The sequence below is a fragment of the Callithrix jacchus genome, chromosome 14 (assembly GCF_049354715.1).
Source record: "Callithrix jacchus isolate 240 chromosome 14, calJac240_pri, whole genome shotgun sequence".
Lineage (NCBI taxonomy): Eukaryota > Metazoa > Chordata > Mammalia > Primates > Cebidae > Callithrix > Callithrix jacchus.
In genome coordinates, this window is record NC_133515.1 from 83,979,330 (window position 1) to 84,002,715 (window position 23,386).

At 48.6% G+C, this 23,386-nt stretch overlaps 1 protein-coding gene across 4 annotated transcripts in view; it reads right to left on the reverse strand.

The window, feature by feature from the left end:
- The window catches only part of GALNT14 (polypeptide N-acetylgalactosaminyltransferase 14), a 223,706-nt gene that overhangs the window by 35,096 nt on the left and 165,224 nt on the right, over positions 1–23,386 (reverse strand). For 3 of the 4 annotated variants that reach the window (XM_078349585.1, XM_002757888.6, XM_078349583.1), the window contains exons 3-7: positions 19,226–19,324; positions 11,425–11,492; positions 8,938–9,003; positions 8,646–8,767; positions 47–134 (exon numbers count right to left, since the gene is read on the reverse strand). In XM_078349585.1, the coding sequence (XP_078205711.1) occupies positions 47–134; positions 8,646–8,767; positions 8,938–9,003; positions 11,425–11,492; positions 19,226–19,324 (443 nt within the window). The remainder of the gene's footprint in view (positions 1–46; positions 135–8,645; positions 8,768–8,937; positions 9,004–11,424; positions 11,493–19,225; positions 19,325–23,386) is intronic. The other variant, XM_035272888.3, reaches the window with a different exon arrangement.

Genomic DNA, 23,386 nt, shown 5'->3' on the forward strand with positions numbered 1-23,386 from the left:
AGTAAATGAAAGTCCTTACTTGTGAGGAGGTGTCAACCTGACTCACCTCCTCTGAGCTCCGAGGCAGACTCAATGTAGGTGAAGGTGTCCAGGTTAATAATATCAATCACAGGGCATACCACCCGCGTGTAGTCCTGTAAGACAACAGACCTGCACTCAGCTTATGAAGAGGAGCCCAGCTGGGAGTCAGGGAGCTTGGGATGGCCTTGTGAGGGTAGTGCCAGAGATGAGTTCTGTGGCCTTGATGGAGCCCTTTCATTGCTGGATCTTAATTTTTCCATCTATAAAATGGGGCACTGGACACTGGGACCTCTCCGGTTCTGATGCCTAAAATGCTAAGGTTTTCCTTGACTGCTGGGACCCCCGTCTGCCACAGTAGCCATCTAAAAACAGTGGACATGATGGAGGCTGGCTGGGGAGTACTGCATATCCAGAAAGGGGAAATTGAGAAGAAGGGGCTCCAGAAATCCTTCACCATTAGTGGGGCTCTAGGAGATAGAGGACATGGTCAGCTGTTGAAACAGTTTGGACCTCTGTCCCCAGTCAAATCTCATGTCAAACTGCGGTCCCCAGTGTTGGAGGTGGGGCCTGTTGGGCAGTGACTTGATCATGGGGGCAGATTTCTCATGAACAGTTTAGCACCATCCCCTTGGTGCTGTTCTGGTGATAGTGAGTGAGTTCTTCTTACAAGATTTAGTTGTTTAAAAGTGTGTGGCACCTCCCCTCGCATTTTCTTTTTCTTTCTTTTTTTTGAGACGAGTTTTGCTCTTGTTACCCAGACTGGAGTGCAATGGCGCGATCTCGGCTCACCGCAACCTCCGCCTCCTGGGTTCAGGCAATTCTCCTGCCTCAGCCTCCCGAGTAGCTGGGATTACAGGCATGCGCCACCATGCCCAGCTAACTTTTTGTATTTTTAGTAGAGATGGGGTTTCACCATGTTGACCAAGATGGTCTCGATCTCTTGACCTCGTGATCTACCCGCCTCTGCCTCCCAATCCCGTCGCATTTTCTCTGTTGCTCTGGCTATGTGACGAGCCTACTCTCCCTTCACCTTCTGCCATGATTGTAAGTTTCCTGAGGTCTCCCCAGAAGCTGAGCAGATGCCGGCATCATGCTTCCAGTACAGCCTGTGGAATCATGAGCCAATTAGACCTCATTTTTTAAATAAATGATCCAGCCTTGGGTATCTCTTTATAGCAATGTGAGAATGGACTAATACAGCTGGGAAGGTGACCCCAAGACTGCAGCCCCAAGAAGCAAAACCGTACACCCACGGTACTTCATTCTAGGCCTGTGGTTCATGGATAAGTTGATGAATAGCATCTCTCAGAGTCCTAACTTTAATTGTCCCCTGCAGATGAATAGTTACAAATTTGTGCCAGGCCCCAACTTTCCTCTTAGCTTCCAGGCTCAGACACAATATGCCATTGGCCACCTCCATGTGAATTTCACCCACCCTTCGAAGGTTGGCTTTATTGTCTTCTCCTCAAACATGCCCCCTTCCTTAAGTTCCCTATTTCTGTTAACAGAATCATCAACTGTCTCCCCTCTCAGCAGCACTAAATGAAGAAGCTTCACTGAGCCCATCAACCAGACCAAATCCTGCTGGTTCTAACTCTAAAACTGCTCTTTGAGTTCAGCCTGCCTCTCCTCCATCCCCTCAAGCCTGGAGTACTGCAATGGTCTCCTAAACCCAACCCCACTCTATCTCCTGCTCGTCTCCTTTTATTCTACATATGGCTGCCGAAGTTCTTTCCGATTTGCAAATCTGACTCAGCCACTCAGCTGCTAAAAACTTCAACTGCCTCTAAGATAAAGTACTAACTCCTTAGCATAGCATCCCAGACCATCAAGAACAGGCCTGTCTCTAGCTTTCCAGCCTCATTACTTGCTACTTCCCTCAGGCCACCCCATCTATAGCATCAAAATCACGCAGGAAACATCTTCAAATTATGCAAGCCCAAGTCATCAGCTCCTGGGGCCACTGTATACGTATCTTTTCAAATTTCTCATTTCTGGGTGAGTAGCCCTGTACCTGATACGCAGTAAGGAAAACTTCCCACATTGCCCAGAGAGGTGTCAGTGAGCTGTGAACACAGAAAGTTTTGGACAGCTAAATGGGAATCAGGCAGCCCATCAAAACCAGCAGGTCCCTGGGAACCAGGCGGGACTGCTTTTCCAATCCTCTGCAATAAACGCCCCTTGGCCAGCACAGGCAGGAACCTCTGTTTCTCCTTGAAGCCGTTTAATTTCCTGGTTCAATCTTTCCCCCAAATGAGGCTGTCTTCTTATTTTAAACTCTAGATTCACTGAGTGCCTGATTTTAAGTTCACAGACTTAATTTGGCCCTCAGCCTCCCACATGTGACTCATTCTGACAGTAACAAGGTGCCTCTGAAAACCAATTGGCCCACATGGAAAGAAATGCTCATTTTCAATGCATTGCTTCTACCTCTGGGATGTCACAGATGGTTCATTCAAAATCAGCACTGCACCTGCCCAGCTGCCACAGTTCCTCTGGGGCTCTTGGGCCACTGTCATTGTGTGTTTGTGGATATGTCCACAGGATACATGGATACCTACTGCAGGCACACACACCACCACCCCACACAAATACCTGGACACGCACACACAAATACATACACAATCGTTCCTTGAATTCTGAAATAACTTCAGAAGTTCAGAAGTATCTTCTGTGTGTCTGACAAAGTCTTGGTTTTGCCTTTCCTTTGAGCTTTGGGGCCTCTGCAATTGTACTAGGTCCTTCTGTGACTCTCTGCAATAAAGGATTAACCATGCGCAAAGATGTTTGGCCTTGTCCAGCTCCTGGGATGTAACCTCTAACCCCTTAGAATGTCCTGCCTAGAGGAGTCTCTGTTTACCTGGGGCCACAGGCTACATCAGCTAATCTATGGTATGCTAACAATGTGGTTTATGGTTATGGGCCATGTGGTACCAACTCAACTTGACCTCTGGAAAAGCATGGAGACCATGAGGGTAGTCAGCCATGTCTATTTACTGATCCCCAGTAAAAGCTCTGAATACCGAGGCTTGGGGGAGCTTTCCTCTTTGGCAATACTCTGTGATGTTGCCAAGAGAATTAAGTGGTGTCTGTAGAATCTACCGAGAAAGGAGAAGTGGAAGCTTGTGCCTGGACGCTTTCTGGGCACCTTACCCATTGTTGATTTTAATCTATATCCTTCACTGTAGTTAAGCCATAACCATGATTCTAATAATTTTGCTGAGTTCTCAGTCCTTGTAGCAAATTATTGAACCTGAGGGTGGTCTTAGGGACCCCCAAACTGCAATCCTGTTTTGCTTTGACTTAAAAAAAATCTTTCCCCAGTATTTAAAATCTGCAAAGGAAAATGAAATGCTGGTTGCTTACTTTGGTCACAGACTTCCCCAGAAGCCATGCACGGGCCCTGCTCCAGGGCTGCACTGGGCTCTGACGTACTCCTCCTATAAGCTCTGAGGTCTCTGTCCTATTATTCCTGCCATAACTCAGTTGTGGCATCTGCTTGGCTGAGAGTCTTGGAGGCCAGACAGGTAGTGAGGAAAATTTGGGGCTAAGTACATGTAAAGTGATGACCTTGAATAAGCCTGCAAGAGGCTTTATAAATGAGTCACCGAAGCCAGGACATGACCTCTCTGAGTGCCCTGGAAGGTCAGTACCTGCTCCGCTTTTGTATCCCTCAGCCCCAGCCCAAAGCCTGGTAGGCAGCAGGTGTTTAATCTGCGCTGGCTAAAAGAGGGCATCTATTAGCTCCCTCTGAGGACACTGTGTCAGTGCTGCCAGCAAGCAGGTGGGTCAATTACAGCTGAACAAGATGGCTTCTCCTCCTGTAGGCTGGGGGATGGAGGGACTCTCAATTAAAGCACCGAGGTACACTGAGCTCTCTGTGTGCATGCCCCAGCAGGCTGTAGCTTTACAGCAAGGTCCATGCTTAGGCTCAAGCAGGCAGTTGATGGAACTCTGGCAGATCCTGGACCACACTCCCTCCCTCTCACCTCCCCCAAGCAAATCCAAGCCCTCTACCCTCCACCCCCACTCCTTGCCAACCGAAAGCAACTATAAGAGGCTAAATGCATCAGCCCATGGCTGTCCATCACCCCTGCCATCAGGCCTCTCGTTTCTCCACTGACTCATGTAATTAAAACCACACTGTGAATGGGCAATCAGAAAGCTCCTAGAGACATCCACACCTGTGATCAATCAGTACTCCCAAGCACCTACTATGGTTTAGGAATCGTGGCAGATACAAAGATGAGTAAGACCTCACAGTCTAGGGAAGATTAGGATGGGTGAGTAGATGGTTCTGATGTGGGTATAGACACAGAGCCTGGAGGCCTCTCAGCTGACCTGAAGGGAGGGGTGGGGAACACAGGAAGGAGTCCTCAAGGAGGTGACACTGTGGGGCAAAGACAAGGACACCTGAGTTGGTAGGACTCCTGGGTTCCCATTCTGATTCTGCATCTAGAATATGTGTGACCTTAAGTAAATCAGCCAGCTCTAGGGACTCTCTTTCTTCATCTACAAAAGAAAGACAAATTATTATTTGCAAAACTATCCTCTTGCCTCTCTAACTGGGCTTTTGTGAGAAAACAAGAGAGAAAGGCATGTGAGAAGGCTTTGAAGAATATATAAGCTATGATTTATGTAAATTTACCAAATGCATTACCAAGATTGAAGTTTCTTAAAATCTTTTTTTCCTACTAAAGAACTATGTGGATAAGGAGGGTGAAAAAAATAAGCTTATGTTTGAAAAAAAAAAAATCCCAACTTGGTACTTGTTTCAAGTACCATCATGTAATTGAAAGGAAAAGAAGGAAAATTGGGGAGGTTTTCAATGTGGAAAACACCAGCTGAGGACAGCGGATGACAGCTGAAGCCCAGCCTCTTTCTTATCTCTTTCTATTTTTGAAAATCTCAAACTCCAATTACAGCTTAAAATTTCCACTTCCACTCACAGGATCAAATCATGTTCTCTGAGACAAGACACATACAAAGACACCAGGAAATACAGGCTGACGCACGCCCTCACTCCCTGTCCCCAAAGGGCTGGCTGGCCCAGAGGAACTGTTCCAGGCCATTAAGAGTCAGAGTCTTAGCAAAAACCTCTGCAGCCCAGAAGGCCAGTGGAGACCTGGGAGGGTAAGAGCTGGATCATGGCTCCTGGGTTTGTCTGACTAATCTCTTTGCTACAAAAGCTTTAGCTCAGATAGTGGTGAGGACCCAGAAGTTTAGCTTAGGAGGCCGAGCTCAGTCTTGAGATTGAATGACTCCCAGAGGAGAAGGAGTGTGGTAGCAGGCAGACATTGCTCACATTTGGAAAGGAAGAGATGAAGGCTTCGCCAGACCAGCAGGTAAGGCTGGCCATGGATATAGAAATGAGAGCATTTTTCAGAGAGGGTTTCTGAGATGAACTTGGGGCCACTGGGACAGAAAGGGCTTCACAGGTTCATTAACTGCCCAAGGAAAGTAAGGCTCCCTTAACACATTCTGCAGGGACAATATCAGCCCGGGGGTCCCTGCCAGTTAAGCATCAAATTGCCATATGAGCCAGTGGCAATTCACATATAAACCCTAAATAATTGAAAACAGGGACCCAAACAAAAACTTGTATACAAATATTTATAACAGTGCTATTCACAAAGGTAAAAAGTGGAAACAACTCAAATGTTCATATGGATGGATAAACAAAATTTGGTGCACACTTGCCATGGAATATTATTAGCCATGCAAATGAATGCTAATACATGCTACAACATCGATAAAGCCCAAAGATATGCTAAGTGAAAGGAACCAGGATCAGAAGGCCCCATGTTGCATGATTCCATTTATATGAAATGTCCACCACTGGCAAATCCACTGAGACAGAAAGCAGATTAGCAGTGGCCAGGGGCTGGGAGAAGAGGAGAATGAGGAGTGAGTGATTGCCAGTGGGTATGAGGTTTCCTTTTGGGGTGATACAAAAGTTTCCTTTGGGGGTGATGAAAACTTTTAAAATTGAGTTGTGGTGAAGATTACACAACCCTGTGAATATACCAAAATTACTGAATTGCCCACTTTTAAAGGTTAAAATGGTAACTTTCATTATGTCTTTTATAACACAACACATAACACATGTGTGCACACACACACATGCATACTCATAGAAAGTCAGTTTGAGGACTGTGGCCATGGGGACTGAGTCCACTGCTGTGGCAGCTGCATCCAGAGAGGCCTGGGCACAGCTCTGGGCAGAGAGCTCCTGGAGTCAGGTCTACTGTGACCTCACCTAGCAGCCCCCAACATCCAAGGAGACCTGGGGCCCCATGAACTTCGGTTCCAGGGTGCATGACCAGCAAACTGAGAGGGGAAGGGGTCTGGTCAGAGGCAGAGGTCCCGAGGACTGAACAGCTTGAGGAGGAGACAGAAGTGCCAAGTGCGCACTGTAGTGTGCCCTGGACCTCAGCCCCTCTTTTCTTCCTCCTCTTCCAACCATAACGTCTCCCTATGGCATCTGGTTTTTTATTATCGTTTCTCAACACTGAGCACCTACTCTCTGACAGGCAGGGTGGCCACAAGGAGGCACTGGTGCCCCCACTGGATTTGTAAGCTACTGGGGAGGCAGAGGACTAAACCCAGAAGAGGAAATGGTGGGCTAAGGGGGCAATGACTGCCAGGAGTGATCCTAGCTGGCCATGCAGTCAGGAAAGTCTTTCTAGAGGAGGGGAGCGCAGATGCGGCCTCAAAGAGCAAGTGGGTTTGTGGAGAGGGGGTGATGGGCATCCAGGGACAGGAAGGGCTTGGTCAGAGCTGGTGCAGTGGGAATGTCAGGACATGTCCAGGGACAACGGGCTGCAGAAGAGAGCATGGAGGGAGGGGTGCATTTGGAAGGGTGCATTTACCAATCCAGATCTCTTTGCCTAGGTGATATCAAAAAGAGTGGGAGAGTAGGTGATGTCAAAAAAGAGTGGGAGAGAAGATTTTTTTTTTTGAGACAGAGTTTTGCTCTTATTGACCAGGCTGGGGTGCAATGGCACTATCTCAGCTCACTGCAACCTTCACCTCCTAGGTTCAAGAGATTCCGGAGAGGAGATTTTTCTAAATAACACTAAGTGGATGATACGCCCTCTGAATCTCAGAGAAAAGGGTTGATGAGGGGCCTTAACATCTAGGCCCATGTGACAGAACTTTGTAAACCCACTGAGGTTCTCTCATTGGAATGAACAATTGGGAAGGATTTCCTTGTTTTCTTCTGAGCAGATGAACATAGCTTGATTTTTTCATCCTCTCAACACTGTCATTATGCAGGGAGGAGTCAAGGAGCTACCATGAAGGGTGAACAGGAAATAACCACAGCACAGAGAAGACACTGCTGAGGCAATGCTGGGGTTCTGGCGCTGGTGGTACTGACTAAAAAACAGACCAGCCAGGCACCGTGGCTCATGACTGTAATCCCAGCACTCTATGGAGCGGGGGGCAAAGCAGGCAGATCATGAGGTTAGACCAGCCTGGCCAACATGGTGAAACCCTGCCTCTACTAAAATAAATAAATAAATAAATATATACATAATTATATATAAATAAATATATAAAATTATATATATATTTATATATATAAATATAATATATATAATATATATACATATATATTAGCTGGGCATGGTGGCGTGTGCCTCTAATACCAGCTACTTGGGAGGCTGAGGCAGGAGAATTGCTTGAACCCGGGAGGTGGAAGTTGCATGAGCCGAGATTGTGCCATTGCACTCCAGCTGGAGCAACAGAGTGAGACTCCGACTCAAAAAAAAACAAAAACCAAAAAAAAACACCACAAAAGAAACCCAAAAACAGACCAAGTGACATAATTGCCCTGAGACTGTTTCCTCCTCTGTGAAATGGGTATATTAAAAACATCTGAAGTCCTACTTCACAGAATGGCTGTAGGAATCAATAACTCAGGGAGAGGAACGTATAGGACAAGTGCCAGCCATTGAAATGATACTGCCATCTGCAATCGCCACATATTCTGTAGATCAGCAGGGAAGTGCGTAGACTTTGGGGAATATAAAAGAACAAGAAAAATTAAATTTCCTTTCACTTTTTGGGGAGTAACTGAGACACTGGAGGAATGAAGCATCCAGAATTGTAGAGTAATTTAAGGGCAAACAGGGTCAAGGAGTTCAGGTCTCTTGACATCTAGCCTGCCTGTCTGGTATAGCCTTTCAGTGAGGGGAGAAGTAAGACTGTCCCCAGGAATTAGGGGATGAAGCCTGGATAAGTTTGCTGCCTCCTTTCTGCAAAAGGCACCCATAAGGGTTCCCATTCTGGAATCTTCTGCTCTCCTATAGGACCAATTCTGGGCAGTTTTCTCCTGGCCAGGAAACTGCCTATGTTAAGTCCCAGCTGTTCCAAGTGCAGGCCTGCTATGGGTGACAGTCCCAGTCACAACACATCCCAGTCCTTGCTCCACCACTGACTGCCATGTGACCTCACACAGGCTGCTCTACCTTAGTCCTTCATCCACAAAATGGGGACTGCAATCTGTTCTGCCCACCTCCCAGAAGAACTGGGGGTGCATATGTGAAGTCATGAGCTGGAGAGAGAGCCTGGAGAAAGCTGGGGCATGAAGCCCAGCCCTGCTCCTCAGCCTCACTCACCTCTTTGACCCTGTGCAACAGAGGCTGGAGCCAGTCCCTGTTCACCTCACAGTGGCTGTCGAGGAAAGTCAGAGTAGTGCCCTGGGCAATGTCAGCACCCCGAATCCGGGACCGGACCAGACCTGCAGTCAGGAAGAAACCACTGAGTGGGTGCTACTGTCACTCCATTGTCCAGTGAGACCAGGGAGAAGCCACCCAACGTTCCCCCCCATCACCCAAACATACACACACCATCACAACCTTGACCCCCAAGACTCACACCGGAGGCTCTCGCACAGCAGCACAGACCTACCTTGCCGTTCATTATTGCGCAAGCATTTCACCTTGGGCAACTTGATGAGCTGTTGACAGTCATCAGCTGCAAAGACAAAAGGTTATGTCAAGTGAGTGCCTGGGGATGGGCTCACACGATGCAAGTGTGTACACTGCAGGTGAACCTGAAGGATAGGTGAGGCAGCCCCGCCCACTGTCCCCAACTGCAGTGTGGTACTCCAGGGTGTTTCCAGGCTGTGAGGACCTGGCGAATGAATCACTGTTGTCATTTTACAAGGTGGCCAGTCAAGCAAAGAGGCCTCAACTGGACCACTTTGGCCAGTACACAGTGGCACCTGCATACTTGCTTGAAAATGTTCTAGGTGGAAAATCTTGGCCTAGTCACCTGGGGATATTTCTCTTTTCTTTTTTGTCATTTTCTCTTTTAAAAAATTTTTAATTTAAATTTTTAACTTTAATTTTTATGGGCATATACCAGATATATATGTTTATGGGGCACAGGAAATATTTTGATACAGGCATGCAATGTCTAATAATCACATCATGGAGAATGGGGTATCCATCCCCTCAAGCATTTATCCTTGTTATTAATACAAACAATCTCATTTCTCGTTTCTTTTTTTTTTCTTTTTGAGACAGAGTCTCACTCTGTCGCCCAGGTTGGAGTTCAGTGGCGCAATCTTGGCTCACTGTAACTTGTGCCTCCCGAGTTCAAGCGATTCTCCTGCCTCAGCCTCCCGAGTAGCTGGGGTCACAGGGTGTGCTGCCACACCTGGGCAATTTTTGTATTTTTGGTAAAGATAAGGTTTCACCATGTTAGCCGGGCTGGTCTCTAACTCCTGACCTCAGGTGATCTACCCACCTCGGCCTTCCAAAGTGCTGCAATTATAGGTGTGAGCCACCCTCCCCGCTCCCATGTCTCTTTTTTTTATAGACCAATCAAAGCAAGAGATGAGAGTCCTGGTCACTTTAGTAGGTCTGGTAAAAACTGCTGGAAGTCCAGGAATAGATGAGATTTTAGACTTTCCTTTCAGCTCACAGACCTGCTGTTGGAAGGGTCCCACTCAGCATGCCTCCCATCACACAGAGCTGGTTCAGCTCTTCACTGCGCAGGAGACCCCATTCCAGGCATTTGTCCCTGTCACTCCCTGGCTTGCCTGCTGCTTCCTCACTCCTTTGGTTCACCAGCTCCCTGGCTCTGAACTCTGTATCTCCGCTCCACCATTGCAGTTTTGCTTTATTACTTTATTGAACTTGGCCTCCCTGCTTGGCTCTAAATTTTAAAGAAAAACAGAAAAGACTTACACTGGCTTCTAAGCTAGGTACTGTTCTAAGCACTTCAAACGTATTAACATGTTTAATCCTTAGATAAACCGTATATACTATAATTATCTTTGTTTTATAACAGGAAACTAATGCACATGAGGTTGATTATTTACTCAAGGCACATAGCTAGTGAGTGAGTGATTTACAGGTCTAGGATTTGAACCTAGGCAGTCTGGCTCCAGAGTCAATGTTGTAAGCACTGCTATTCTGCTTGCAAGTGAATCCAGCAGCACTCCCTTCTCTTGCCTCAGTGCCAGGCTACCCCTAAGCAGGGCAAGTGTCTGCCCACCTCCAAGCTCTTCTGCACTAGGGAAGGGAGAGCAGATCCTCGTGTTCCAGAACTCAGGGTCTTGATCTCATTACTCTGGGACTCATGTACAGCCCACTTCCACAACACCCCCAGAGGTTCCAAGGCTGTGGGTGTGGGTTCCAGCCTTCGTACAGCAGACCCCAGTGTGGGGGTGGCTCCCCATGCCCGGCTTCCAGCCTCAGTTCTGGTGGGGTGGGCTCCACTCTACTAGGACTCAGAGATGTCCACAGTGGTCATTTTCCCTAGTTCATCACCAGGAACAGGTGCTCTATCTGGCTCTGACTGACTGCACAGAACTGCACCCAGGCCCCTGAGAGGATGGCTTTCAGAGGAGGTGTTGGCAATACCAATATGTTCATTCTTAGAATGTTTTGACTATCAGGTACCTTTCAAATTTGACGTACAGTCTCTGGAAAGACCTTCATGTTTTTCTTGGGGAGAGTGGATTTGGTGTGAATTTGGATGGGACCCAGGTTCTTTGATAGGATAAGCGGGGGAAACGAGGTAGAAAATGGTGATGAGCAAGTGTGCCAAACGGTTGGAAGGCAGCCCTCACTGTGCCATGGCCAGGTGACAGGATGTCCCACGGGGAGGTCCCAAAGACAGGGCCCACTCAGGCCTCCCAGGGAATGATAGGAAGAGGGCCTTAGCTCAGACTGTAGATTATTGTAGAGAACTCAAAAAATCATTTTTTGGTTATAAAGCTTCTCTCCTTATGAGCCCAGCCACGGACACTGAAAGACTTCCATATCTATTACAGATCTGGGCTTCTCCCCATTCCCAGAAAACCAGTGGACTCACCTCTGCCTGCTACACAGTGGCTGCGAACAGACACTGGTGTCTAAGGAGCAAGTGAGAGACATGACTTACGATCATTGCTGAAGTCATCCACTAATATGATTTCCCGGATTAGATGCATAGGGGTGCGGTTTAATACACTGCGAAACGGAAAGAGAAAACATCATTGTGACTTCTAGTGGCAAAGGATATGTATTAACCTGAGTTTTAAATAGACACCATTGCATTTGAGGAATGAAAAATCAGAGCACCAAAGGGCTTGTCTAGTCACATTGCTTATCTGTGAGCCAGCAGGAATGTAATTCTGCCTTCTCCGTCTTAGTGAATGCCTCCACCACCCACACAGCCACCCAGACAGAAGGCCAGGAGTTAACCTCAGCTACCCTTCCACTCCCTGAAACCCCACAGCAAATCAGTAATGACTGGCTGGCTTGACTGGAAAATGTCACTCAAATCACTTTCACCTCTTATACCTCACCCTGATTTAACCTCTTCTGTCTGATTTATAGTCTCAACTTGTCCCAGCCTCTCCCAGGCCATCTTGCTCATGGTCTCCAGAGTGAGCTTTCTGACATGCAGCTTTGATTGTGTGACTCTCTTCGCCAGTGCAAATAAATAAACTGACAATCCCCCAGGGGCTCCTCACTATCACATCCCAAATCCTCAGCACGTTCCTAAGGCCTTTGCCATCGGAAGCTGGCCCACATTTCCCCACATCACATGCCCAGTGCCATTGTCTGAAGCTCATTCATAACCGAGAGCCTCTCTCCTGCTGCTGCTGCAGCTTGAAATGCCCGTGCTGCCCACAAGGACCAGTTTGAATGTTACTTCCTCCCTAACAGCTTTCCAAGCCACTTAGTGAGAATTAATTGCTTCCTCCTCTGGGATCCCACAGCAGTTTATATCTGATCCTATGGCTTTTCTCACTTTCCAGCCCTCAAGTTTGTTTTTGTACCTCGTCTGCCTGTGGTCCCCTCTGGCGGGAAAAATCCCAGGGCAAGACCCTTGCCCCATTGCTCTCTTTATTGCCAGAGTCCAGCACAGTGCCTTGGCCCATAACTATTCCCTGGAGGGATATTGACTTAACACCTACTACGTGCTCAGTGCTGAACACATGATGATGAACAGAAGAGAAACACCTTCTACCCTCCAGAAGCTTGCGATCTAGCAGCTACTTACTGCAAGCTGTGTATTCTTGGGCATTACTCTACTGCTCTGTGTAGCAAAGGATCCCATCTAGAAAACAGGGCTGATAATAGTAGTACTTATTTCACAGTGCTGTTGAGAAAATTAAAGGAGAAAGTGTATAAAAAACACTTAGCATGATATTTGGCACTTGGTCATAACAAATGATTGCAATCATGACTATTTGGTGCAGCATTAATGATTTTTGAATCTAACTGACTCAGTTAGTCTTCCTGTGCTGGGGATCTCTACCCAGGGGCAAGGTTAACACTGGGTTTTAGGCCTGACTGAGATGGCTGGATCCTGCTTCTCCTGAATACCCCAAACCATGTGACTTCTCAGAAACATGCCTGGGCTGCAGCAGACACCATGGGGTTCCCAGAGCCGTGTATGTTGGAGAGGTGATTCAGAAGGGGTGCAGGTGGAGGCACCCTGTGCAGCCCTCCTCCCATGAGGACCCTCCTGAGCCCTGATTAGAGTGTACCTCCCCTTCTATGCAGGATGCAGAGTGTCCAGAAGAGGACTTAGCCTGGAGCTACCATATTTATGAAGCCTTGATTCTCACCATGGCAACTAGTATCAGGTGGAGAGAGGAACCCCAACACAGTCCTGAGCCCACTGTCTCTGTCTTCAAGAGCTCAGGGTCAGGCGGGGAAAGAAAGGATGCAGCCTCTGCCAGAGGATGGTGGAAGGGGACGGTTCACCATCATCATCCCAAAGAAAACACACACAAACACAACCACCAGTCCTCTAATCAGGGAGGGAGGCAGGAGACAGCGGAAAACCTGCTGGAAGAATAACCCCTAATGAGGTTTGATTACGGCTGTAGCTTCTGCATTCGATTCCGCTAAATCCCTGCCGGCTCTTTGAAATTCAAGAGTTCTCTTCTGCGAACATCAAAAGGTAAATCGCGTGCAGCTCTGCACTGGTTGAACTGAGAGATGATTAGTGAATAAAAAATGCCCAGGGTTTAAAACAGAAAAGAAAAAAAGAGAAAGAAATAGTCAGCAGTGAGTGCTAATTAGACCATTTCCTGGTAACACCGGGCTTGTTTTTGCTTCTCTAATCAGAACAATTGGAGTGATGGTGGGGTCCCCTTAAACATGGCCTGCAGCTGGGATGGCCTGAGGTGGGCATGTGCTCTGGGCACCTGGGTGGTCAGAGGAAAGGTCAGGTCCAGTCCAATGGACTGGGCCTGGCCTAGGTGGTCCCCCAGGGCCCTCCCTTGTGCATACCCACTCTCATTCCTTCCACCCAGGGAGGAAATGGTTGCTCAGATCTCCCTCCCTTGCTCTCACCACCTCCTCTACAGGAAAGCAAATCCACTCTTTCCTACAGGCCCAGGACAGGATAGCTCTTCTCAGGCTCATCCCCACTCCAGCTGCCTTCCCCACACCCTTCCTTACTCTGCCTCAGCATGGGAATAAGTGCTCTCCTCACCCTGCCTGGGATGTTCTAGAACAGTCTTCTCTATGCAGCTCACCTCTCTGCCAGAGGGCAGGTACACAGGCAGCTTCTATACCTGCTGCGCCCTAACTGTGGGCCCTCAAGGAGCCCCCAGAGGCCACAGAACTGTGTGGGCAGTGTGGGCTCAGAGACCAGGTGGGCTGCACCACCCACTAACTGTACAGTCCTGAACCAGAGAGATGCTGGTTTGCTCCCAGCCTTCATTTCCTCCTGTAATTACATTTTCCTTGTAAAAGCAGGCGATATTAATACTTGACCTACTTCACAGGCTTTTGTGTGTGTGAAATGAGGAAATGTATTTGAAATTGCTTTGTGAACTCCATGGTGCTCTATGCAGGCAGGTTTTATCAAATGCTCCATAAATACCAGTAGAATGAAGACTCATGGCTGGCTGACAGTTGAGTTTAGTCATTCTGGAGTGAGACTTAACTTGGGTTCAAGTACTGTTTCTTTGTATCCACCATTCACTAGCTGGGAGAGCTTCAGTAAGTATTGAACCTTCAGCGCTATAATTTCCTCAGCTGTGTGAAAGGCGCTCACGGTGCCTGGCACAACAGCAGCTACTCTCTGAGTGGGGGGTATTGGTATTAATAATATTGAAACTAATAATAGCAATATGCATAACTTTCCCAAGTAGGCTCCTGGAGCCAGCAGCATCACCGTCACCTAGAGACTTGTTAGAAATGTAAATTTTTCGGCCCCACTCTAGGCTTACCGGATTAGATTGTCTACAGATGGGGCCCAAGAAACTGTGTTTTAATAAGCCCTCCAGGAGCTTCTGAGGCATGCTCAAGTTTAAGAGCCACTGCATTAGAACACTGCTGTTTGCCAGGGCTGGAGGCTCACACTATACACCTGTGGTCACCACTCAGGCTCATATATGCCAGACACTGCTCCAAGTACTTTCCCTATCTGAAATTATTATTATTATTATTATTGAGATGGAGTTTCACTATTGTTTCCCAGGCTGGAGTGCAATGGCGCAATCTCAGCTCACTGCAACCTCTGCCTCCTGGGTTCAAGCAATTGTTCTGCCTCAGCTTTCCAAGTAGCTGGGATTATAGGCGCATGCCACCACACCCAGCTAATTTTTGTATTTTTAGTAGAGAAGAGGTTTCACCATGTTGGTCAGGGTGGTCTCAAACTCCTGACTTCAGGTGATCCACTCTCCTCAGCCTCCCAAAGTGCTGGGATTACAGGCGTGAACCACTGCACCCAGACTATCTGAAATTATTTGATCTTCTCCACAATAATGCCAGGTCGTTATTATTAGCAGTCTCTGATTGGCAGAAAATGAAATTGTGGCAGAAAGGCTAACTTGCTTGCCTATGATCACACAGCTGTTAAGGGCAGAGCCATGGAAAGCTGGCCCCAGAGGCCAAATTCTTAACCACCTTACCGTGATAAACAGCTCCCCTAGATCTAGGATATTACGAAAAAGCAACAGTGAGAAGACTCAGCTTATAAAGGGATCCATCGCCCATGCCTCAGAGCCCCCATGTGAGGGGCGGTGGCGAAGGATGCCCCAAGAGGGAGGGGACAGTGCTGGGTCTCCATAAACATGCAGACTCACTGCAGGAGTCAAGATAAACCACTCTTGGGGCCTTGTTTTCTAAGTGAGAATGTCCCCAAATTCATCAAGATCATGCTTCTCTACTCCCACCCCATCATCTATGTATGACATCGAGCCTCCACCTGGCTCTGAGAGCCCCGCGTGAACCTGTCTAGTACCCAGCTAACTCAAGAGCTTAGGGGGATAGAGGGTCCAGGAAGGGGTTGAAAAGAGCCTGACAGCAAAGCCTGTCCAGAATTCCAGAAAGCTAACAATGAAAGGTACCTTAGAGAAGATCCTTTAATTGAGGACCTCCGAGATAGGATGTGCCCTTCACTCAGTCCCCTTAGTGGCTAGTGATTCATTTGTACAACAGGATAGGGAGTGAAAGGGAGGCATCGAATCTTAAGGCATGGAAGTTTCTAGAAGTAATCTTTCCTGCCTCCACCCCTAACATTCATTTCCGCCCTGCCTGCTTTTGATATAAGCTCTTGGTTGTCCACACATGGCTCTCAGGCCCCCATTTTGCTGTTTGTGTGTGTCATGCTTGGATCTGAGCTCAGGGCTGGCTGACATCTCAAGTTCCTAGGAGGCAGGAAATGGGTTCTCTCAGCTAAGTTGTCTGGCATGTCATGGGTGTCTTCTGAAAAGTACGGGGCTAATGGGCCCGGAGACCCCTCCCAGAGTGCAGGGTTCCAGGGCCTCAGGGCAGCGGTCCACTGGGTGGGCAGACAGAGGAGCTGGGCTGTGCCTCCAGGAAAGCCAGGAAACCTGAGGTCTAGTTCCTCTGTACTCACCACATGCACCACCTGCCCCCAGGCTCAGGAATGTGAGAAGGAATGTGTTCTGCAGACCACAAAGCTCAGGATACGTTTAACATAGTAATCTTATTATTATTATCACCAATACCATATAGAGGTGGAGGAGCGGCAGGAAGAGGAGAAACATGTCTCAGAGTCTGTGCACAGCAGCTTAAGTATCCTCGACAACGTAAACACTGTTAGGGAGGCCTGGGGGGCCTAGAAGCCCCCATATGACACTGTGATGCCCCCAGATGTCTGAGACATTCCCAAGAGGAAAGTTTATTGTGGAAAATGTGATAGAATTAGAAACATGAAAGATATTTTTATCATTTTTTACAGATGGAGCTAATAACATGCCCCGGGGTCACACGGCTAGGAAGTAGTAGGGTTTGGACTGGATTCCAGGTCTTCTGACTCCAGGTGTAGCCCCCTTTGAAGTGTCCCATGGCCTCTTCTCTTTCATCAAGCACTTACTCTGTGTTAGGCACATTTCTCAGTCCTTTCACTGAATCAGCCTGTAGCAACCCTATCAACCCTATGCAGTAAGTACGATTAGTATTCCCGTATCCTTCATTAGGAAGCTGATCCATAGGGAGGTTAAGGGATGAATAAGACCAGCCCTTGCCCTAAAGGAGCTCACTGAAGGTCATATACTGGAAAAATGCAGCAAGTGCTAGAGCAGTGATATGTAGAGAAGGGCCCAGAGGAAGCCCCTGATGGGGTGCATGTGTGTGATTGTGTCAGAGGGCAGAGGCACCTGGCATCAGAGAGCTTCCTGCAGGATGGGCAGGGAGAGGCCGGCCTGGAAAGTGAGGCGCCTCTCTCAGATGCTAAAATGTTTTCATGGAAACATCTGGCAGGCATGACCAGTCATGACTGGTGAAGCAGCCACCGTGGCGGTGGAGAAGGCAGAGGTAACAGTTGGCCTGCTCCATGAACCCGCCCTGGTGCCCCAGCAGATCACAATGGCGGGGCTGTGGTTTGGCACTTCAGAACCAGCCACCTCCACTTCTGCGTGTGTCCTCTCAGCCTGGACGCCCCAGACTCTCCTTCTCCCTTCACTGCAGGAGACCCAGGAGAATTGGGCCTCCTCCATCCATGTTGTCCTTACACTTAACCAGCCAGGCACTGCGTTATCGTTAATCTACCAGAGACTCCCAGTGACACCTGACAGTGACTTGGCACATTTTCTTGTCAAGAGCTGTTACTTTGTTGGGAAATTGAATTTGAATCAGGTGGCTCTTGGGGTGATTGCAGAAGCCAGGATGGGCACATGGCTGGAGGAAGAAGCCAGCCCATCACTGCCAAGGATGTCTGAACAGCAGACAGCCCTGTCCCCTTCGACAGGTGGAAGCACTGGTCTAAAAACTGTGTGTCTGGACAGGTTCCTCCCTATGTCCCTAAGGTATGTGGTGACCGTGTACAGTGGACATTCATCATGAGTGACAGGTGGAGCTGAAGATTTGATGCCTTCCCTCAGGGTGACCCTATTGAATGACTTAGCTCCCATCACCTGGAACTTCCCACTGCCCACAGCCTTACAGGGGTGGGAGAGACAGGAAAAGTGTGGTTTGCATGGTGGAAACAGTATGGGATTTTGCTGTGTTTGGTGTGCTCTCTGACCCATGTTTCATCTTATTTCCTTCTCTGTGGCATCAGCACCAGCTGATGTGCTGCTCAGCAGGAAGGGAGGGTCTCATGAGCTGTGTGTCATAGGGATGTGGAGGTACTACAGGCTATTGCTCAGCAGCAGGATGTGGCCATGGCAGTCCTGGCCCTGAAGGATGCTGACCACCACCACTGGGACCAGCCTCGCCCCACTCAGGCTGCTAAGGAGGAGGACTCTGGGATCAGAGTGCAAGGCCTGGAATCCTGTCTTGCTATCATTGACTAGGTGATACTGGACCTTGATTTAATATCTCCAATGCCAGTTTCCTCAGCTGTGAAGTAGGCATGGCAGGGGTCTCCTCACCTCTACAGCTGAGATGCACAGAATATGTGTACACAGGAGCTGGAGTGAGAGTGGCTGCTGTCATTGCCATCTGAGAGGTAGATGTGGTTGGTGGCCTGAGGGAAGGTGAGGAGGGCAGATGACTTCCGGAGGGGAAGGTGGGCATGGAGGAAGGGGATGAAACAGCCAGGGTCTCTGGAGAATGTGGTGGGAGAATTACTGGGTAAGTCTTCTGGGTGTGGGTCTATGTTCTGAGGGGAGTTCTGCTAGGGCCTGGCACTGGGACTTGGGCACATCAAAAACCCATACAGGCCAGAGGCCATCTGTAGCAGGATATACCTGTTAGAGCAAGAACATGACCCAGAGGATACACTGAGGGTGGACTAAGGCCCAAGGGGAATGGGGCTGGAACTGCAGGTAGATGGCCAGGAAGGCAAGCCTTAGGGATGGCTGCAGGTGGTTCCAATTTGTGTGGCCCATGGCAAGTGTGTGGGAGGGCAGAGAGTCAGGGTGCTGGTGCTGACCCCAGCCTGGTGCTGGGGCTGGGGTGTGCACTCAGCTCTCAGGGCCTCAGTCCCTTCCTCAGTTGTGGAAGTCAGAACCCATGCTCTAGACGTAGCCTAGCACAGTGGGGAGGCCCAGGGCTCTGGAGCAGGCACTTCTACTTACTCTCTTTGACCTTCTGCACCTTACCTAACACCACAGGCCTCTATCTTTCTATAAAATGGGATAATAGCCTCCCTTACAGGAATGTGAGGAGTGACTGAGCGGACACATGTGGCATGTAGAATTGTGCCTGGCATGTAGTTAGACATGTCTGGTGTTCCTAGTACTGGGCCGGGCACGTGGAGAGCAGACTCACTGTCACCAAGTGCTGGCCTGGAGTTGGCTGATAGATGAGCAAGGCTGCCTCACCTGCGGATGGTCCTGAGCAGCGTGGAACGTGCCTCGTTGTGGAAGGTGATGATGATGCTAGTGGGAGGAAGGTCTGTGCAATACACCAGCAGCGTGCATCTGGGGAAGGAAAGGCATGGGACAAGTGAGACCTTCAGGGACAAAGCAGATCTGGAAGGCTAGAATTGAGGGCACCTGGGTGGGCACCCCTATGCCAGACATTTGATATCTGGAGGGGCTTCCCCAGCTGCAGAGCACTAGGTAGGACCCCACGGCTTCACCTGGCCCTAAGAGCTGCTGAATAGCTCCAAGAATGACTAAATATGAATTTTCTACTACCTTGGGGGAACCTGGGCTTGGAGACAAATTAAGGTAATAAACGGAAAACAAGTGTGGTATTTCATGCATGTCTGAGTTACTGCACAGTGGCTCCTAGTAGCTGCATGAACACAACCCCAAGTCTTGGGCTCTGCTCCCCACTCTGTGCCCTTTCAGCCCATCTTCCCATGCCACTGGCCAGTTGGTAGATTCCAGCTGGCAAAGGCTTCACTGTGTTCTGGGCTAACAGCTTCAGGCTACCATGTTGCGTTGACACCTGGCCCTTGCAACACACACCTAAATCTGGCACGTAAGGGAGGCAAAGCCACGAACCCTGGTATAAGTGATGAAACCCCATCCTGAGTAGGCATTCACTTCCATGCATCCAGGATTATTTTGTATGACAATTACATCTGGGGTAATTTCAATTTAATACCTCGCTGCAAGTGAAAATTGCAGCCTGCAGCTTGAAAATTACTATAATAATGAAAATAAACCCGCCAAGTGAGGCTGGTGCCACCAGGGGCTATCACTGGGTAAATGCTTCCTCCTGTTTCTTGCTATTTCAGGGGATGTTCAATTATTGGAGGGGGGGGGGCATTAAAAGAGGAAGTAAATAACAGACTTTGGGGAGTCAAATATTTGCTTTTTTCATTTTCAATTTTTTTTCCTAGGCCTGGGGCTTTTAATGTGGGGTTCAGAGACCCAGGGATGGACTTCAAGGGACCCCTGAGCTCTCTGAAATTGTTTGCAAACTGTGTGTACAAATGTGTATTTCTTTTTCCTGGAAAGAGAGTTCACCGTTTTCACCAGTCTAAAGAAAGTCTGTGGCCTAAAACATTAAGATCCTTAGTCCCAGGCCAATAGCCCTGATGTCTTGTTGGCCTCCCACATTATCTCTGATCAGTTTTTTCTAAGGGGCATACAGTGAAGGCTCACGGTGTTGGTCCAGAGAACTTATTTAGAAAAAGCCAGGTAGTTCTGTTCAGGACTTAAGCATTAGGAGGAGTCAAAAGTTAGGGAAGGAAGGCCCCAGGAGCAGAGATGATGGAAAAGGTAAGCCTTGTTCTTCAAGCCTGTCCTCTCCACCAGCGACAATTTCTCACCATGTCCTTTCCGCCCCACCTTCTGGATTCACGCCACCTCTCACGCCCATGGTCTCTTGGTCCTTTTTTTCTCAGGGGAGCACTGCAGTAGCTTTCTGACCTTTCTGCCTCCAGCCTCTGCCCCTGTCAATCATGTCCTGTCCACCACATAGCTCTGCCAGGGCTTCCTCTGGTTTGAATTCCTCCAGCAGTTCCTAATGTATGAAGTCCAAACTCCCTATCATAGTCTTCTAGACCCTTCAAAATCACAGGCTTGTATGCTGCCATAACTCTCTGCCATGGGTCATGCTATTGCTTTTTCATGGAGCAATGTCCTTTCTCCTTCCTCTACCTGAGGACTCTTATTCATCCTTCATGACCCAGAGCAAATGTCCCCTCTGTTGGTAAGGACCTGTCCTTTGGGTTGCCATCATTCTGGACATCTCTTTTCTAGCAGTTCTTGTGATGAGACTCTCCTTAACTTGACTGTGAGTTCCTTTGGGGAAGGGATCATGGCCTTGTCCCTCTTTACAACACTAGAAGAGGATTTAAGTATACCAGTTATCTGTTTATGGAGAAAGGGAGAAAGTAAATCAGGAAGTACATTCCTAGGTCAGCTGAAGACATCATTTTTCAACTTTCCAGCCAGCTGGCTGCCACTGATCCTTACCAACTGGGTTTTATGTACTGTGTAGCCCCTCCCTCACTGAAGCAGGGCAGCTCATATGACCCATAGAATATAGTAGAAGTGACAGTGTATGACTCCCAAGGTTAAATCACAAAATCATTGCAGGCTGTGCCTTGGCCACTTGAAGGGACACAGCTGCCACGCTATAGGGACACTCGAGCAGCCCTGTCTGTGGAGAGATGTCCAGGTGGAGAGGAACTGTGGCCACCTGCTGAAGGCTGGCACCAACTTGCCAGCCATATGAATGAGCCACCTTGGAAATGGGTCTGCAGCTCCAGTCAAGCCTTCAGATGACAGTGGCTACAGCAGACTTCCAACTGCAGCTCCATGACTCTAAGCCAGAACCACCCAGCCAAGACGCTCTGAATTCCCGACTCACAGACACTGTGAAGATAATCAATGATTCTTGTTGTTTTACACCATGCAGTTTAATCGGGAGCAATTTGTTGTGTATTAGATGACCAGTATAAAAAGGGAAGGGCATGCCATGAAACAGCTCCTGGTGAGAAGAGACCATGGTCTTGCTTATCTTTGGATACAGACCTGACTCACTTAGCAGCAGAGGGCAGGGAGGGCACTGCTCATAGGTGGTTGAGGTGGAACCAAGGTTGAGGGGAACCTGGGGTGGGGGGCGGTCTTAGTTGGCAGATGGCAGGTCTGTGAGAGCATGGAGGGGCTTGGAGAGGCCCAGGCAGAGGGGAGGAAGCCAGCATGGTCAGCTTCAAGAGGAACAAGGTGGATATCAGGGTGGAGGGTCATCATCTGTCTCTAAAGGAAGGCAACAAGTCACAGAGCTCAGCAAAGCCTCCTGGTCTCTCCATCAGAGACAGTGAAGGAAAAGAGTCCAAGCAGAGCAACTCAGCAGGCTGCTACCACCAGGAAAAGATGTGTTAATGGCCAGGCCCTAAAGCTGCTCCTGGTGGCTGTGGTCCCTCCCATGGGGGAAGATGCTCTGAAACCCCTCGTGGGGTGAAATCCCAGGCACTGCCTTGGGGATGCATACCTCTCTACATGCAGGGAGGCAGGAGCCCCACACCCAAGCTTTTGTGGTGCAAGTTACTCAGGGTTACTCAGGGGCAAGTTGGGGAGGGAGGGTGGTACTCAGAGTTATCTCCTTAGAGAGCTCTGGGGGCAGAGGTCATTTGTCCTGCCTTGGAGGACCAGCTGAGAAGGCAGGTGTATTGACCACAGTGACATAGATGTGTGCTCACACACAGTAAGGCAGAGGCATAACTCTGCCTGGGTGACAAAGCTGGCTTCATGGAGGAGGAGGTGCTGGATCTCATGGGGTGAAGTAAGGAGGGACAGACAGAAATGGGACACAGAATCCCAGTCCCAGGCACAGATCTGGACCTGCAGACCAGGTGAGGCAGTTCCCAGAATCCTGGCTTGGAGGATCAGGATACCACTGACCAGCTGTGGGACCCTGAACCTATCACCCGCCTCTCCAACTTTCCGTCTGCTCCTCTGTAACACAGAATGGACCCAAGGCTCTCCTGCTAAATGCTCTCACAGCTGTCAGAAGCTCTGACTGTAGTCAACATTCAATATGCATAGTTAATTCCAATGGAATGTCACAAATGCCATTTTGTAATTGAGGCTCAATTGTCAATGGGCATCTGGCATTACTTTCCCAAGCCTCAGTTTCTTCATCTGGAAAATGAAGATAACAATTCTTGAAGATGTTTTCCCTTAGACTATTACTATGTTAGGTGATTACAGATGCTTGACAAATAGTAACTATTATTATTTTTAGCATCAGCCCAAATCTGCAGATGACTCTGCTTGCTGGGTGGAGCCAGATCTCAGGGTCCCATCCCACAAGCAGGTAAGGGTCATTGAGAGGTAAGAGGAGGAGAGATCAAAGAATGCAGCATCAATGTGAGTGAAAAGAACCTGGGCTCTGATGCTTGGATTTGAGTCTAGACATGTTGAGAACCGGCTGTATGCCCGTGGACACGTCATTTATCCACTCTCAGCCTCAAGATTGTTCCCTGTAAGATGAGGATAAATACACGTTTTTGTTGTGAGGACTACAGCTGATGCATGTAAGCACCTGGTGTTTAAAGGGTGCTGAGGAAATGGCAGCTA